Source organism: Ornithorhynchus anatinus, chromosome 6 (assembly GCF_004115215.2).
Source record: "Ornithorhynchus anatinus isolate Pmale09 chromosome 6, mOrnAna1.pri.v4, whole genome shotgun sequence".
In the NCBI taxonomy this organism is placed as follows: domain Eukaryota; kingdom Metazoa; phylum Chordata; class Mammalia; order Monotremata; family Ornithorhynchidae; genus Ornithorhynchus; species Ornithorhynchus anatinus.
Window position 1 is genome coordinate 20,884,551 of NC_041733.1, and position 15,104 is coordinate 20,899,654.

The window sequence follows — 15,104 nt, forward strand, 5'->3', positions numbered from 1 at the left end:
GGAGCCGGGGATGACCGTCTCCCCTCCGGCGTCCTCGGGCCCGAGGGGGGCAGATCGCCGCCCTCCCCCACCCCCAACCTCACCTCCGAGCGGGGCGTGCCCCCCTGACCGTGCTTCCTTCGCCGGTGTCCCCAGGACGTGAAGGCCCAGCGCAGCCTTCCCCTCATAGGCTTTGAGGTGGGGCCACCGGAGGCAGGGGAGCGGGTGGAGCGACGCCACGTCTTCAAGATCAGTCAGAGTCACCTGAGCTGGTACTTCAGCCCCGAGACGGAGGAGCTGCAGCGACGCTGGATGGAGGTGCTGGGGCGGGCCGGGCGGGGAGAGGAGTTCCGCCCCAGCCGCTCCATCCTGGAGGACCAGGAGGAGGAGGGGGACCCACCGGCCCCCAGGGCGCCGGACGATACCTAGAGCTGGAGCTCGGGGAGGGGCAGCCTTTCCCCCCAGGGCTCACGTCGGACACAACCTGCCAGGACTGGGGACCTACCTCCCCTCTCTCCAACGCATTACTTGAACTCCAATCGGGCACTTTGGATCCTCTCTTGTATTGTTATTATTTGTCTTGATTTTTTTTATTAATATTTAGCAAAATGTTTGGGTTTTTTTTTACATTCTTGTTTAATTTTGTGTGTGTGTATAAAGGAAAAACATCTGTCTCTGGAAGAGGCCACATCCCTACTCTCCCGTCCCCGTCTCTGTCACTTTATTGAGGCTGTGCCGGTCCATGCTGCCTCTCCGCTCTCCCGCCGTGAGTGCCCCACTCAATAAATGGAATCGCCTTCCCCCCCAATTGGTTGGTGCTGCTGGGGGGGGGAGGGGCTTTCACAACCCTTGAAGGGCCAGAGCAAGACAGGGGCCCTGCCCCCTCCGTTCCTATAGCTCCCCGCCCTAACCCCGGCCTGAGGTGGAGTATTCTTGGGAAGACGGAGCCGGGCTACTTTAAGTGCTTCGGCACGGCCGCCCTCTGCTTAGCCGGCGAAAGAGCAGGTGATTCGCTAAGAAGTACTGGGCCTTAAGGAAAACCCAGCCCGCAGGGCTCGGGCTTGGGTCAGTCGTGGAGCAGGGACAAGCTCCCACATGAGCAGGAAAGAGGAGAAGAGAAGGGTTTAGAGCGTCTGTGTGCCCGGCCCCAGGCCTGAGGCCCCTCGTGCACTTAACCTCCTTGGGAGGGAAACAGTAGTGCAGCAGGGCTGGGGGGACGGGGGATTTGATCCTCGCTTGGGGAAAGGGAGGGGTCGGGGGCCACAGCAGAACAGATTGGGGAGAAGGGCGGGGAGGGGACTGCCACTGTCAGCTTTGGGAAGCAGCTGTCTCTCCCTCCCCAAGGCCCAGCAAAGCGCACACACCACACCGGACAAGTTGCTTCGATCCCTCCCCCAGCACGGGCCGGCTCCGGGGGGCAGAGTCCAGGCCCCAGGCTTCCACCGTTGCCCCAGACCCGCTCACTTCTTTTTTCTCCGCACCACAGTCCAACCGTCCTCTGTCCTCTCCCCGCCTGAAGCGGCGTCCGGGCCGGGCGGGGGTCCCGAGGGACCCGGGGGCGGGCAGGCTGAGCTCCCTGAAGCCGTGTCATCTGTGACCTAGGGAAGAGCCAGGAGAGCGGAGCTGTGAGCGAGGCGAGGCCGAGGCACGGGGGCCCTTGATGGGATCGGGGGAAAGGCTGCCCTAGCGAAGCCGGGTGGGAGGGCAGCAGGACACGGGCCCAGCCTGCTTGCAGGGTCGTGAATCTGTGGCATGGGAGTTAGTGCACAAGGGTGCCACTGCTTCATTGACTGGCCCAGGCCAAGATTTTGGCTGGGGGGGGGGGGGAGGGGGCCGCGGCACGCACCCCTCCCCACCCCCACCTGGAGGAGAGGGTCATCACTTTACCTCTCTCCAGCAGCCAAGAGCTCTGTCTGCAACAACATTTTGGCGAGCAGACGACTGCTCCCGTAGAACAGGCCCCACACGCAACTCTCAATGAAATCTAATCTCATGCCAACTTCGCCTCCATTTTCCCACCCGCATAGAATTTCCAGCCCTCCACCGTCCCCCTAAGGAGGCCAGACAAGGCCAGTGATGTCACTCTGGTCCCCTGAAAATAGCAGGGGATTGGCCTCCGGGGACAGTTTCTCACCCCCTTCCCCCTTACCTCCATCTCCTCCTCATCTTCATCGTCCTCCTCTTCACTCTCCCTGGCTGCCCGGACCGCTGTGGCTTTGACCTGTGACTTCTGGGCCATTTGGGTGATCATCTCCTGCAAGGTGGCCCCGTCACCCCTCTGGCAGTGACCAAATACCGTCTGTAGTTGCTGACTCACCTGGGGGGGACAGACACGTGACTTAGCCCCCAGCGCCGACGCCGTGGGCAATGTCACCCTGTTCCACGGAGAGGCCGTCAGAGAAAACTAATGGAAAAAGCACAGGCCCTTCCCCACTTCGGGGAGGGAAATGAGCATGGCAATTAGGTGGCAAAAAGGCTAGCGTCAGGGCCTGAAAGGCAAAGAGGAACAGAGGAGTAATAATACTATTAAGAACAGTGGATGGTTGTTAAGCATCTACTCTGTGCCGAGCACTGTAGCAGGTGCTGGGTAGGTAGAAAATAAGCATGTCGGGGACAGTTTTCTGCCCCTCGTTGGGGCTCTCGGTCTAGGTAGGAGGGAGAACGGGTATTTTGCAGGTGAAGAAACCCAGGCGCCGAGACATTACGTGACTTGCCGAGATCCCGGAGCAGAGCTGGGATTAGGCTCCAGGGCCCTTGACTCCCAGCCCCCAGGCTCTTTCCATTAGGCCACCCTGCTTCTCAGAGTACCCAAAGCCTTGAGCCTGCACTGAGGAGGGGGCAAGGACGAACCCCTGCCTGTCAGCCCTAGCCCGGTCCACCTCAGGACAGGCTCGCATTCTAATGCAAAAATCCCAGATGGCAACGATTTAGCTGGAGCAGAATTTGGAAGCAGCAATAGCAGGATTTGTAGTCCTCCAGTGATGCCGCAGAGAATGCCAAGACACCCAGTCCCAGGGACAAGCAACTACTCACGATGACTGGGGACCTCTTACAAACCCTCAGGCCGGTAGCAGGTTTATTTTTTTCTAAACGTTGGGGTCCTGCTCCAGTCTAAACTACACTGTGGAGGCCCCCAGGTTAACCTGGGAGTTTTGGGGCGTTTTATTTTAGGGTGGAGGACAGCTCTGTTGGGTGGAACTCTCCCAAGTGCTCCGTAGAGTGCTCTGCGCAGGAAGCGCTTAATAAATACCGTTGACTAGTACAGTACAATAATCTCAGCCTCTAAACAGTCAAGATTAACTGACAGGGCTGGGTGGAGCGGCACATTTCTAAAGGTAGCTCTGTAGGGCATGAGAGCTGTAAACTTCCTTTAGACTGTAAGCTCCTTGTGCTCAGGGAATGTGTCCATCCACTCCCAAACGCTTAGTACGTAGTTAGGGCTCAGTAAATTCCACTGACGTGTAAGGGGTGATCTATGGAAAGTGGGGCAGTAGGGACTTACCTGGGGCAGGCTCCCATCCTCCACCACCGTGTCAAATTCATTGGTCATGAGCTCGGAGAGGAAGTCTTCCACCTCATCCTGCTCCAGGTCGGCTGTGAACGGACACACGAGCTCATGGCAACCTGCCGCCCCGCCCGCCCGCACCCCAGCCCCTGGCCCAGCAAGCAGGAGAGTCTTGCGGGAGGAGGCTGGCCAAGCGATCAGGCTACAAGGCCAAGGGAGATGATTCGCCCCGGGGAATCGGGGCAGACAGCACCGTGTACTACACTTCCTCTGCTCTTCCAATTGCTCAGGGCTGGTGCTAACTCTGCCCTGGGGGAACTCCCTTATCCACCTGTCTACCAACTGTCTACCAACTCTGTTATACTGTACTCTCCCGAGTGCTTAGTACAGTGTTCTGCACACCGTAAGTGCTCAATAAATACCATTGACTGATTGCTTGATTGCTTTTCATTACCCCCGACGTCGGGCAACATTTACTGGGGTTCTCATGTACCTAACTCGGTACACACGAGTATTCAAATGCTGCTGCTGCTGATGGGTGGGTGCAAACCGCTCTAGGAATCACTCTGGGAAAGCACAGAAAGAGAAAAGCCGGGGAGCTTATTTATACTCCATAATTTAAATATACACACATATATATCTGAATGAAACACTTCAGATCCTCATCCCCTACCTTCTGCTGCTGGCTTTGCTGGAAACACCGAAGGGCGGACAAGTACGTCTGCCGAGCTCTCTAAACTGCAGTGTTCATAGATGGGCAGATATCTTTGTGAACACTTTGCAATCGAAAGCTCGAGTGGAGGGACTCATTCTATTTATGTGTATTTAGTGTTGGCTAATTCTTTCTTCAGTGACCATCTACGTTCTTTTATATTGGGTCCGATCACAAGTCCTTTGTCCAGACAAAACCAGGCTCGAGATAATAAGCCCCCATTCACCGTGGCTGGGCTGCCAGGCTCTCTCTCATTCTCTCCCATCTCAAAAGGCCGTAACTTCTACTTACCATTATTGAAGAAATACTCCTCTACAACTCCCATCAGCCATTCAGCCTTCTCCTGGCTGTGGATGCCGCCGAAGCCATTCTCCACTGCAATCTGAGAAGAAACAGTAAGTCCGTTAGCACGGATGTTTCGACATGGTCATGCTAATGTTATCGATGAATCGATCTTATGTACCGAATGCCTCGTACGTGCAGAGCACTGTACTGAGCGCTTGGGAAAGTACGGTAGCAGTAGAAGACACTATCCCTGGTTTCAAGGAGTTTATAATCTAACAGCAATATTAAGGGGGAATTACGTACAAAATTAAATCCAAAACGGTACTTATCTTCCCATTCAAACCCTGTCACCCTCTAATAATAATAATAGTATTTGTTAAGCATTTATTTTACCAAGGACTGTTCTAAGTGCTCAGTTCCCTCATCTGTAAAATGGGGATTAAGACTGTGAGCCCCATGTGGGACAACCTAATTAGTTTGTATCCACTCTAGTGTTTAGTACTGTGCCTGGCACATATCAAGCGCTTAATGCCATTAAAAAAAATAAACCAGAAAACACTCCGGTAGATACAAGATAATTTGGTTAGAGAGAAACCCTGTCCCACATGGGGCTCACAGTCTAATTATGAAGGAGTGCAATTTAATACCCACTTTACAGATGAAGAAATGGAGGCACAGAGAAGTAAAGTGATTTACCCAAGGTCACCCAACAGGCAGAGCTGGGATTAGAACTCTGACTCCCGTGCCTGCTTTCTGCTAGGACACACTGCCTGTCTAGCATTCCACTTCTCTACATGGGTTATCCTACCTCCAGTGTCTTTAACTAAACACCTTATCTTTCCTCCCAAATCCTCAACTCCACCTAAATTTTCCATCACAGTTGACTCCACCACCATCCTCCCCATCCCTCCAGCCTGTAATCTTGACCACAAACTCCCTCCTCTCTTTCAACCCCCATATTTAGTCTGTCACCAAATCCCGTCAATTCGAGAAGCAGCAAGGCCTAGTGGAAAGTGCACGGGCTTGGGAACTGGGTTCTAATTCTGCTTTGCCACTTATCTGCTGTTTGACTGTGGGCAAGTTACTTCCCTGCCCACAAGCTTAAACACATTGATATTCACCCCACTCGCCAATCAATCTGTGGCATTTCGCTTAGAACAGTGCTCTGCACATAGTAAGCGCTTAACAAATACATTATTATTATTTATTGAGCAGTTATTGTGCACAGAGCACTGTACTAAGCAGTTAGGAGAGGACAAAAGAACAGAATGGGTAGACACATTCCCTGCCCACTGAGTTGACAGGTTAGAGGGGGAGCCCCACAGCACTTAGGTAAATATTCTTCTGTAAATTATTTTAATGCCTGTCTCCCCCCTTTAGTCTGCAAGCGCCTTGTGGGCAAGGTTGGTAAACGCTCAAGTACAACTGATGGATTACTACTGCTTCACTAGATTTACTTCCTCGCCGTTGGTGCGGCCAACTGTTCTCCATCAGCCCCGTGAGCTGGATTCTACTATATCCCCTGGTCCTGTCTCTCCCCACTGCAGTTCGTACTTCACTCTGCTGCCCGTTTTTCCACAGAAATGTTTGGGCCGTGCTTCCCCACTCCTCCGGAACCTGCCGTCCACCTCCACATTGAACAGCAAGTCCTCACCATTGGCTTTAAAGCACTCCATCACCTTACCCTCTCCTACTTCACCTCACTGCTGTCCTACCGCAACTCAGTCGGCACACTCTGCTCCCCTAATGCTAATCTTCTCACTGTACCTCCATCTCCTCTATTGCGCTGCAGATCTCTCACCCACATCCTGCCTCTGGCCTGGAAAGCCCTCCCTCCTCATATCCGACATTGCCTCTCCCCCCTTTCAAAGCCTTGTTGAAGGCACATCTCCTCCAAGAGGCCTTCCCAGACTAAGCCCCACTTTCCCCTTTATCCACTCCCTCCTGTGTCGCCCTGACTTGCTCCCTTTATTCGTCCCCCCCACCCCCGACATCACTTATTCATTCAGTCGTATTTATTGAGCGCTTACTGTGTGCACAGCACTGTACTAAGCGCTTGGAATGTACAATTCGGCCACAGATAGAGACAATCCCTGCCCAACAACGGGCTCACAGTCTAAACGGGGGAGACAGACGACAAAACAAGTAGTCTGGCGTCAATATCATCAAGATATATACACATCATTAACAAAATAGAGTAATAAATAATATACACATATAGGCACAAGTGCTGTGGCAGCGGGGCTCAGTGGCAAGAGCCCGGGCTTGGGAGTCAGAGGTCGTGGGTTCTAATCCCCCACTTGTCAGCTGCGTGACCTCGGGCAAGTCACTTCACTTCTCTGGGCCTCAGTTCCCTCATCTGTAAAATGGGGATGAAGACTGTGAACCTCACGTGGGACAACCCGATGACCCTGGATCTCCCCCAGCGCTTAGAACAGTGCTTTGCACAGAGTAAGCGCTCAATCAATACTATTGAATGAACGAGGCCATGCCCTCTGCCTCCTAAGTCTGTGCTCTTTCTGTGCTTCTGTGCTTCTCAGCGCTTAGAACAGTGCTTGGCACATAATAATAATGTTAATAATGTTGGTATTTTTTAAGCGCTTACTATGTGCAGAGGGTAGACGCAAGGGAATCAGGTTGTCCCACGTGGGGCTCACAGTCTTCATCCCCATTTTCCAGATGAGGGAACTGAGGCACAGAGAAGCGAATAATAATGTTGATATTTGTTAAAGCGCCTACTCTGTGCAGAGCACTGTGCTAAGCGCTGCGGTACACACAAGGGAATGAGGTTGTCCCCCGTGAGGCTCACGGTCTTCATCCCCATTTGACAGCTGAGGTCACCGAGGCCCAGAGAAGTGAAGTGACTGGCCCCCAGTCCCCCAGCTGCCAAGGGGCAGGGGCGGGATTCGAACCCATGACCTCTGACTCCCAAGCGCGGGCTCTTGCCACTGAGCCCCGCGGCTTCTCCAACATAGGAAGGGGTCACCAAGCACTATTACTATTAATAATAATCTAATAAGGATAATAGTAACGCCGAAAGCTGCGCCCCCGGTCCCCCGTCCCCCGTCCCCCGTCCGGGCTCACCTGTAAGACGGGCCAAGCCCCGAGGACCGCCCGCACCCCGGCGCCGAACAGGCCACGTGGGTCCTGCCGGGCCCCCGCCATCCTCGCCCGCCGCCGCCGCCCCCACGTGACCCGCCCGGCCAATCGCAGCCAAGCGCCGCTCCGCCCGACCCATCGCGGCCGGGCGCGGTCGCGCGCCGCCCCCCCCGCCCGGCCAATCGCGGCCAAGCACCCCTCCGCTCCACCAATCGCGGCTAAACGCCCCTCCGCTCGACCAATCGCGGCCAAGCGCCCTTCCGCCCGGCCCATCGCGGCCGGGCGCGGTCGCGCGCCACCCCCCCGCCCGGCCAATCGCGGCCAAGCGCCCCTCCTCCCGGCCAATCGCGGCCAAGCGCCCCTCCGCTCGACCAATCGCGGCCAAGCGCCCTTCCGCCCGGCCCATCGCGGCCAGGCGCGGTCGCGCGCCACCCTCCCCCCCTCCCCCGCCAATCGCGGCCGCGCGCCTCCCCCACCCAGCCCATACCAATCCACCGCCGAACCCGCAGCCCCGCCGCCGGACAGGCCGGACTAATCGAGGCGCGGCAAGCTGATGGGGCCGGTCCCTCGCCCCTGGGGAGGCCCCGCGAACCCACCGTCATCATCGTAATGGAAGAATCATCTTCATCATCATCATGGCATTTGTTAAGCGCTCCCTCTGTGCAGAGCACTGTTCTAAGCGCTGGGGGAGATACAGAGGCATCAGGTGGGCCCCCGTGGGGCTCCCACTCTCAATCCCCATTTTACAGCTGAGGTCACTGAGGCCCAGGGAAGGTAAGGGACTTGCCCGAGGTCACACAGCAGACAAGTGGCGGAGGCGGGATTAGAACCCACGGCCTCTGACTCCCCAGCCCGGGCTCTTGCCACTAGGCCGTGCTGCTCCCTGAGAAGGATGGTATCTGTTAAGCGCTTACTATGTGCACAGCACTGTTCTAAGCGCTGGGGTAGATACGGGGTCATCAGATTGTCCCACGTGGGACGCACATTTTTTTTTCATCCCCATTTCTACAGATGAGGCCACTGAGGCACAGAGAAGTGAAGGGACTTGCCCAAGCTCACACAGCAGACCAGTGGTGGAGCCGGGATTAGAACCCATGACCTCTGACTCCCAAGCCCATTGCCCTTTCCACTGAGCCACGCTGCTTCTCAATAATAATATTCATTCAGTCGTATTTATTGAGCTTCCACTATGTGCAGAGCACTGTACTAAGCATTTGCTATCAACGATAATTGTGGTTTCTGTTAAGTGCTTACCATGTGCCAGGCACTGCACTAAGCGCTGGGGGATTACAAGCAAATTGGGCTGGACAATTTAGCCCACGTGGGGCTAAGAGTCTCAGTCCCCCTTTGCAGATGAAGTAACTGAGGCCCAGAGAAGTGAAGTGACTTGCCTAAGGTCACACAAGCAGACAGCAGACAAGTGGCAGAGCTGAGATTAATAATAATAATGTTGGTATTTGTTAAGCACTTACTATGGGCAGAGCACTGTTCTAAGCACTGGGGGAGATACAGGGTCATCAGGTTGTCCCACGTGAGGCTCACCGTCTTCATCCCCATTTTCCAGATGAGGTCACTGAGGCACAGAGAAGTGAAGTGACTTGCCTACAGTCACACAGCTGACAAGTGGCTGAGCAGGGATTAGAACCCATGACCTCTGACTCCCAAGACCAGGCTCTTGCCACTGAGCCCCGCTGCTTCTCTATTAGATTAGAACCCAGGTCCTTCTGACTCCCAGGCCCGGGCTCTATTCACTAGGTCATGCCGCTTCTCCGATTTCTCAATCAACTTGCCCTCCACCATCCCACCTTCCCAATAGAGTAGTCTGAATTCCCATTTGTCTTTCAGGTCTAGGTGGCCTGGCTCCTCAACATTTACACCGACTCCAACTATCGAGACTTTGGAACAACTGAAATTAGACATTCCTGATGTCACTGCCTCTCTCTACCTCAAAATCTTCCCCCACCCCCAGACATAATAACGTTGGTATTTGTTAAGCGCTTACTATGTGCAGAGCACTGTTCTAAGCGCTGGGGTAGATACAGGTAATCAGGTTGCCCCACGTGAGGCTCACAGTTAATCCCCATTTTACAGATGAGGGAACTGAGGCACAGAGAAGTGAAGTGACTTGCCCACAGTCACACAGCTGACAAGTGGCAGAGTCGGAATTCGAACCCACAACCGCTGACTCTCGAGCCCGGGCTCTTTGCGCTGAGCCACGCTGCTTGGATACAGGCATTCCTGGGAGTGATGTGGCGCACTGGTAGGGCAAATTTTAGGGAGGTGTTCATCCTAGAGACACCACGTAGAGATACCAATGAGTCACCTGATAATGAGCCAAAAGGCCAGTGAATAATCCAGGGCCGGGAAGAAAAAAAGTTTTTTCCCCACCGTGGTCACTAAACTGTTCTCCGCCTGCCCAAAATAATAATAATAATAATGATGGTATTTGTTAAGCACTTACTATGTGCAGAGCACTGTTCTAAGTGCTGGGGGAGATATAGGGTCATCAGGTTGTCCCTCGTGGGGCTCACAGTCTTAATCCCCATTTTACAGATGAGGTCACTGAGGCACAGAGAAGTTAAGTGACTTGCCCAAAGTCACTCAGCTGACAAGCGGTGGAGCTGGGATTAGAACCCATGACTCTGACTTAATGATGCCATTAGGACTGACAAAGTGAAAAAAAGATTTACGGTCAGCGAGGGGGATTTTGGTGAGGTAAATACCGGAATTGATTCTGAGAGAGTGTGGGCTGCGCTTTCGAAAAAGTTAGATTCACGATGGAAAACGATCAAATCCGTGAGACAGTCACAGCATTTTGAAATGAAATTGCCAGCAATCTTTTCTCTCCCCCTCCTGGGTGCATGGGACGAGTCTGCGCATGTGAGAGAAATACTACTGCTAACAAAAATAATTGTGATATTTGTGAAATACCTATCTGCCGAGCTCTATACTAAATATTGGGGTTGGACACAATCTCCCATTCGGGTCTGGCTCACAGCCAAAGTAGGAAGGCGAACAAGTAGCTAATCCCCATTTCACAGATGAGGAAACAGAGGCACAGAAAAGCTAAGTGATTTGCCCAAGGTCACGCAGCAGGTAAGTGGCAGAGGCAGGATTAGAACCCAAGTCTTCTGGTTCCCAGGCCTGTGCTCTTTCCACTGGGCAACACTGCTTTTCTCATTAGAAGCAATCACTCCTATATGGGCTAAATGACCACAGGTAGGGTGGCCAGAAGTCCCACTCTAATCATTCAGTAATATTTAGAGAGCGCTTAGCCTGTGAAGTGCACAGAACTAAGCATTGGGAAGAGAACAGATAGAAGAGCAGAGTGGCTTAGTGGATTGAGCCTGAGTTTGGGAGTATGAAGGACCTGGGTTCTAATTCCGGCTCTGCCACTTGACTGCTGTGTGACCTTGGACAAGCCATTTCACTTCTCTGTGCCTCAGTTGTCTGTAAAAAGGGGAATAGGACTGTGAGCCCCACATGGGACATGGACTGCGTTTAACCTGATTACCTTGAATCTATCCCAGCGCTTAGAATAGTGTCTGGTTATTATTATCAAGTGCCGTCAAGTCATTTCCCAATTCATAGCCACTCTGTGGATCCGGTTTCTCCAGAACGTCCTGTCTTCTGCCATAATCCGTAACCTTGCTAACGGTTCTTCCATTATCACTGTTATGGTTTCTATCCATCTAGCTGCTGGTCTGTCTCTTCCATGTTTTCCATGGACTTCTAAGCGCTTATCAAATACCATAAAAAATACGAGACATATAGTTATTGCCCTCAATAGGCTCCCAATCTAACAGGGGATTCGGATTGTAAGCCCGTCAAAGGGCAGGGACTGTCTCTATCTGTTACCGATTTGTACATTCCAAGCGCTTAGTACAGTGCTCTGCACATAGTAAGCGCTCAATAAATACTATTGAATGAATTAATTAATTTTTCTTTACCCCAACCACTCCCTCAGCCCTTTTATGTCTCCTCCCCACTTCTGCACTCACAACCGCCATAGTACATGTAGACCACCATTCTGTCCTATTTAAGCAGGTATCTACATCGCCATTTTTCCATTGTCTTTTTCCTCCTATCTTTAATTACTTTGGGTCTGCACCCCCACCACCCCAATATTGTAAATTCCTTGAGGGCAAGGCCTGGGTCTTCTAGCTGTTGTATTCTCCCAAGTGTTTAGTACAGTGCTAGGCACACAGTAAGAGCTCAGGAAATACTATTGATTGGCTGACCTAGTTTTTTCCAAGCTGGTGAGGACATTCCTTCTCGGTTGGAAAAACATCATCCTACTACACCAAAAGGGCTAGTTCTGAGGCTCTTAGATGAGGGGCTGTTCTTGCTGTCCGAATGGGACAGAGATTGTGTCCAACCCCAACGTTTAGTAAAGTGCTTGGCAGATAGTAGGTACTTAAATATCACAATTATTTTTATTAGTAGTAGTATTTCTCTCATGCGTTCAGACTCGTCCCATGCACCCAGAAGGGGAAAGAAGAGATTGCTCCCCCGGTGCCCTGAGTTGGAGGGAGGTTCCCCCAAGGCCAGAAATCCCCCGGAAACAGCCCCAGCAGCAGCAGGAGCGAAACTATCGGGGGGAAAAACAGGTTTACTGCCTTGCTAAGCAGCCTGGGCTTCCCGGTGAGTAATGTGTCTTTTGTTTTAGGTATGTATGTGTGTGCAAGTCATGGAACTTCTCCACCCTCAGTTTCCTCATCTGGAAAATGAAGATATCCATTCCCCTTGCCTCAGACTGTGAGCCCTAGGTACCACAGGGATTGTGTCAGAGCTGATTATTTCACACCTACCCTAGTGTTTAGCACATAGTACAGGATTTTAAAAAAATACTAACCTAGGTGATGGAATGAGATAACTGAGGCAAAAACCTTTTGCTGCCCTCTGTTTCCTCTTTCCATGAAGGAAAAGAAGCTGTTCTGCTGCCACTATTTCCCCCCTGAACCAATCTTTATTTGCGGGAATTTAGCCAATTTTTAGGTACAGAGCCAATGTTCAGTGGGCGGGGGGAGCTCCCCTCTCAGATGACCTGCTGTCCAGGGGCCCGTCAAGCCCCTGTTCAGATTGATTTCTTCTTCAGTCGTTCTCTGCCCCTTTACAAAGAGAGAAAGGTGGAGAAGGAAAAGGGAGAGGAGGAGAACAAGGGGAGGGGGTCTGGGATTTTTAAAAATTCTGGTAGATGGTAGTCCAGTGACAGCCCAACTTTAAATAATTATTGTGGTAGTTAAGTGCTTACTGTGTGCCAGGCATTTTACCAAGCGCTGGGGTGGATATAAGCAAATCGGGTTGGACACTATCCCTGTCCCATGTGGGGCTCACATTCTCAATCCCCATTTTACAGATGAGGTAACTGAGGCACAGAGAAGTGAAGTTCATTCATTCAATAGTATTTATTGAGCGCTTTCTATGTGCAGAGCATTGTACTAAGCGCTTGGAATGTGCAGTTTGGCAACAGATAGAGACAATCCCTGCCCAACGATGGGCTCACAGTCTAAATGGGGGAGAAGTGATTTGCTCAAGGCCACAGAGCAGACAAGTGGCAGAGTTGGGATTAAAACCCCTGACCTTTTGACTCCCAAGCCCGTACTCTATCCCCCTTTGCAATTCTGCTAGATTTCAGTTCAAACACGAGGAGCACAGGGACATCCTGCCATAGGCCTGGGTCAAACTGAGCTCTGCCAGTGCTGAAATAATAATAATAATAATGTTGGTATTTGTTAAGCGCTTACTATGTGCCGAGCACTGTTCTAAGCGCTGGGGTAGACACAGGGGAATCAGGATGTCCCACGTGGGGCTCACAGTCTTAATCCCCATTTTACAGATAAGGTAACTGAGGCACAGAGAAGTTAAGTCAATTCCTGAGGCAGATCTAGATCAGAACCGACCCAATTCCCATAGACCCATCAGGCAGGGGATGCCTTGAACCTGGCCCAATTCAGCTCTGCCTGTCCAGAGCAGGAACAGAACCAGTTTCTGGGGGTGGGGAATTAGTAAACACGGCTGCTACTTTGTCTGTTATTAAATCCTGCCGTTTCTCCGATCCACCCATTTCTCTCCATCCAAAAGGCCATCCCCGTGACCCAGTGCTAGACCACGGCATCAGTTGGCTAGGCTACTACTGAGTTATCACCTCACCGGTCTCTGTCTCCAGCCTCTCTCCCCTCTCCAGCCTATCGTTCACTCTGCAGCCCAGATCAATTTCCTGAAAAAAAAAATTCAGTTTCTATCTCCCCACTCCTCAAAAATCTCCAACGATTGACCATCCACCTCCACAACAAACAGAAACTCCTACCGTCAAGCTTTACGACACTTGGTCAGCTCTCCCGCTCCTACTTAGCCTTGCTGATCTCCTACTTCAACCCAACTCACACACTCCATTGCTCTAACACCAGCCTACTCTCTGTACCTCAATCTCGTCTATCTTGCCACCGACCCCTTGCTCACAGCCTACCTCGGGCCTGGAACTCCCTCCTCCTTCATATCCGACAGTCCACCATTCTGCCCCACTTTCCAAACCCTCCTAAAATCACAACTCCTCCAGGAGGTCTTCCCAGTCTAAACCCTCATTTCCCCTACCTGCCTTCCCATTTATGTCAACTATATACTTGTCTGTGTATCCCTTGAGCACTTCGATACCCACCCTCACCTGTTGGCACTACTGTAAATGTTCTGTATATATTGTAAATATACTGTACATATTTCACATTCATATCCCATTTTACAGATGAGGCAACTGAGGCCCAGAGAAGTCAAGTAACTCACTCAAGGTCAAACAGCACAGATGTAGTACAGTGTTCCTGCACCCAGTGAGCACTCAGTCAACAGCATTGATTGATTTTGTCGACACAGTCTTCTCCTGGTTCTCTTCTTACCTCTAACGCCTCGGGTTCTTTTGCCAGCTTTTCCTCTGCCTCCCATCCCTTAACTTTGGGTGTCGCTTCAAGGCTCTGTTTGGGATCTGCTTCTCTTTTCACTTTACACTCACTCTCCGGGGCCCCTCATCTGCTCCCACGGTTCCAACTACCACCTATTTCGACTCTGTCGACCACCTCCTTCTGGAAACATTCTCCGACCTCGGCTTCATGGACACTGTCCTCTCCTGGATCTCGTCCCTCTGGCCGCTTATTTTCAACCTCCTTCACAGGCTTCTCCTCTGCCTCCAACCTCCTAACTGTGGGGGTGTCCCTCAAGGTTCAGTTCTATTCTCCCCTTCTATTCTCCATCTACACCCACTCCCTTGGAAAACTCATTCATTCCCATGGCTTCAATTACCACCTCTGTGCAGATGACACCCAAATCTACATCTCCAGCGCTGATCTCTCTCCGTCTCTACAGTCTCGCATTTCCTCTTGCCTTCAAGATGTCTCTACTTGGATGTCCTCCAGTCATCTCAAGCCTAACATGTTCGGAGCAGAACTCCTTATCTGCCCCCCCAAATCCCGCCGCCCATCACTGTAGATGGCACCACTATCCTTCCTGTCTCACCAACCCATAACCTTGGCATTA

General features: G+C 52.1%; 2 protein-coding genes across 3 annotated transcripts in view; one reads left to right on the forward strand and one right to left on the reverse strand.

The window, feature by feature from the left end:
- FGD1 (FYVE, RhoGEF and PH domain containing 1) overlaps positions 1–675 on the forward strand; it is a 104,963-nt gene extending 104,288 nt beyond the window's left edge. For both annotated transcript variants that reach the window (XM_029067889.2, XM_029067888.2), the window contains exon 18: positions 136–675. In XM_029067889.2, coding sequence (XP_028923722.1) covers positions 136–408 — 273 coding nt within the window. In that variant the 3' untranslated portion in view covers positions 409–675. The remainder of the gene's footprint in view (positions 1–135) is intronic.
- Positions 597–7,659, reverse strand: TSR2 (TSR2 ribosome maturation factor). Its single transcript, XM_029067891.2, has 5 exons — positions 7,566–7,659; positions 4,488–4,578; positions 3,482–3,573; positions 2,129–2,296; positions 597–1,577 (listed from the first exon to the last, which is right to left on the reverse strand). Exons 1-5 carry the CDS (start codon positions 7,644–7,646, stop codon positions 1,440–1,442), a joined length of 570 nt encoding a protein of 189 aa, XP_028923724.1. The 5' UTR covers positions 7,647–7,659; the 3' UTR covers positions 597–1,439.
- Positions 7,660–15,104: the final 7,445 nt, after the last annotated feature.

Bases quoted from the DNA above. Each gene is read 5' to 3' on its own strand.
- TSR2 (XM_029067891.2), bottom strand. From the start codon at position 7,646: ATGGCGGGGGCCCGGCAGGACCCACGTGGCCTGTTCGGCGCCGGGGTG. The intron at 3,574-4,487 runs GTAAGTAGAAGT...GTCCGTTCACAG, and splicing joins GGAGTATTTCTTCAATAATG to CCGACCTGGAGCAGGATGAG. The intron at 2,297-3,481 runs GTAAGTCCCTAC...TGTCCCCCCCAG, and splicing joins AGGATGGGAGCCTGCCCCAG to GTGAGTCAGCAACTACAGAC.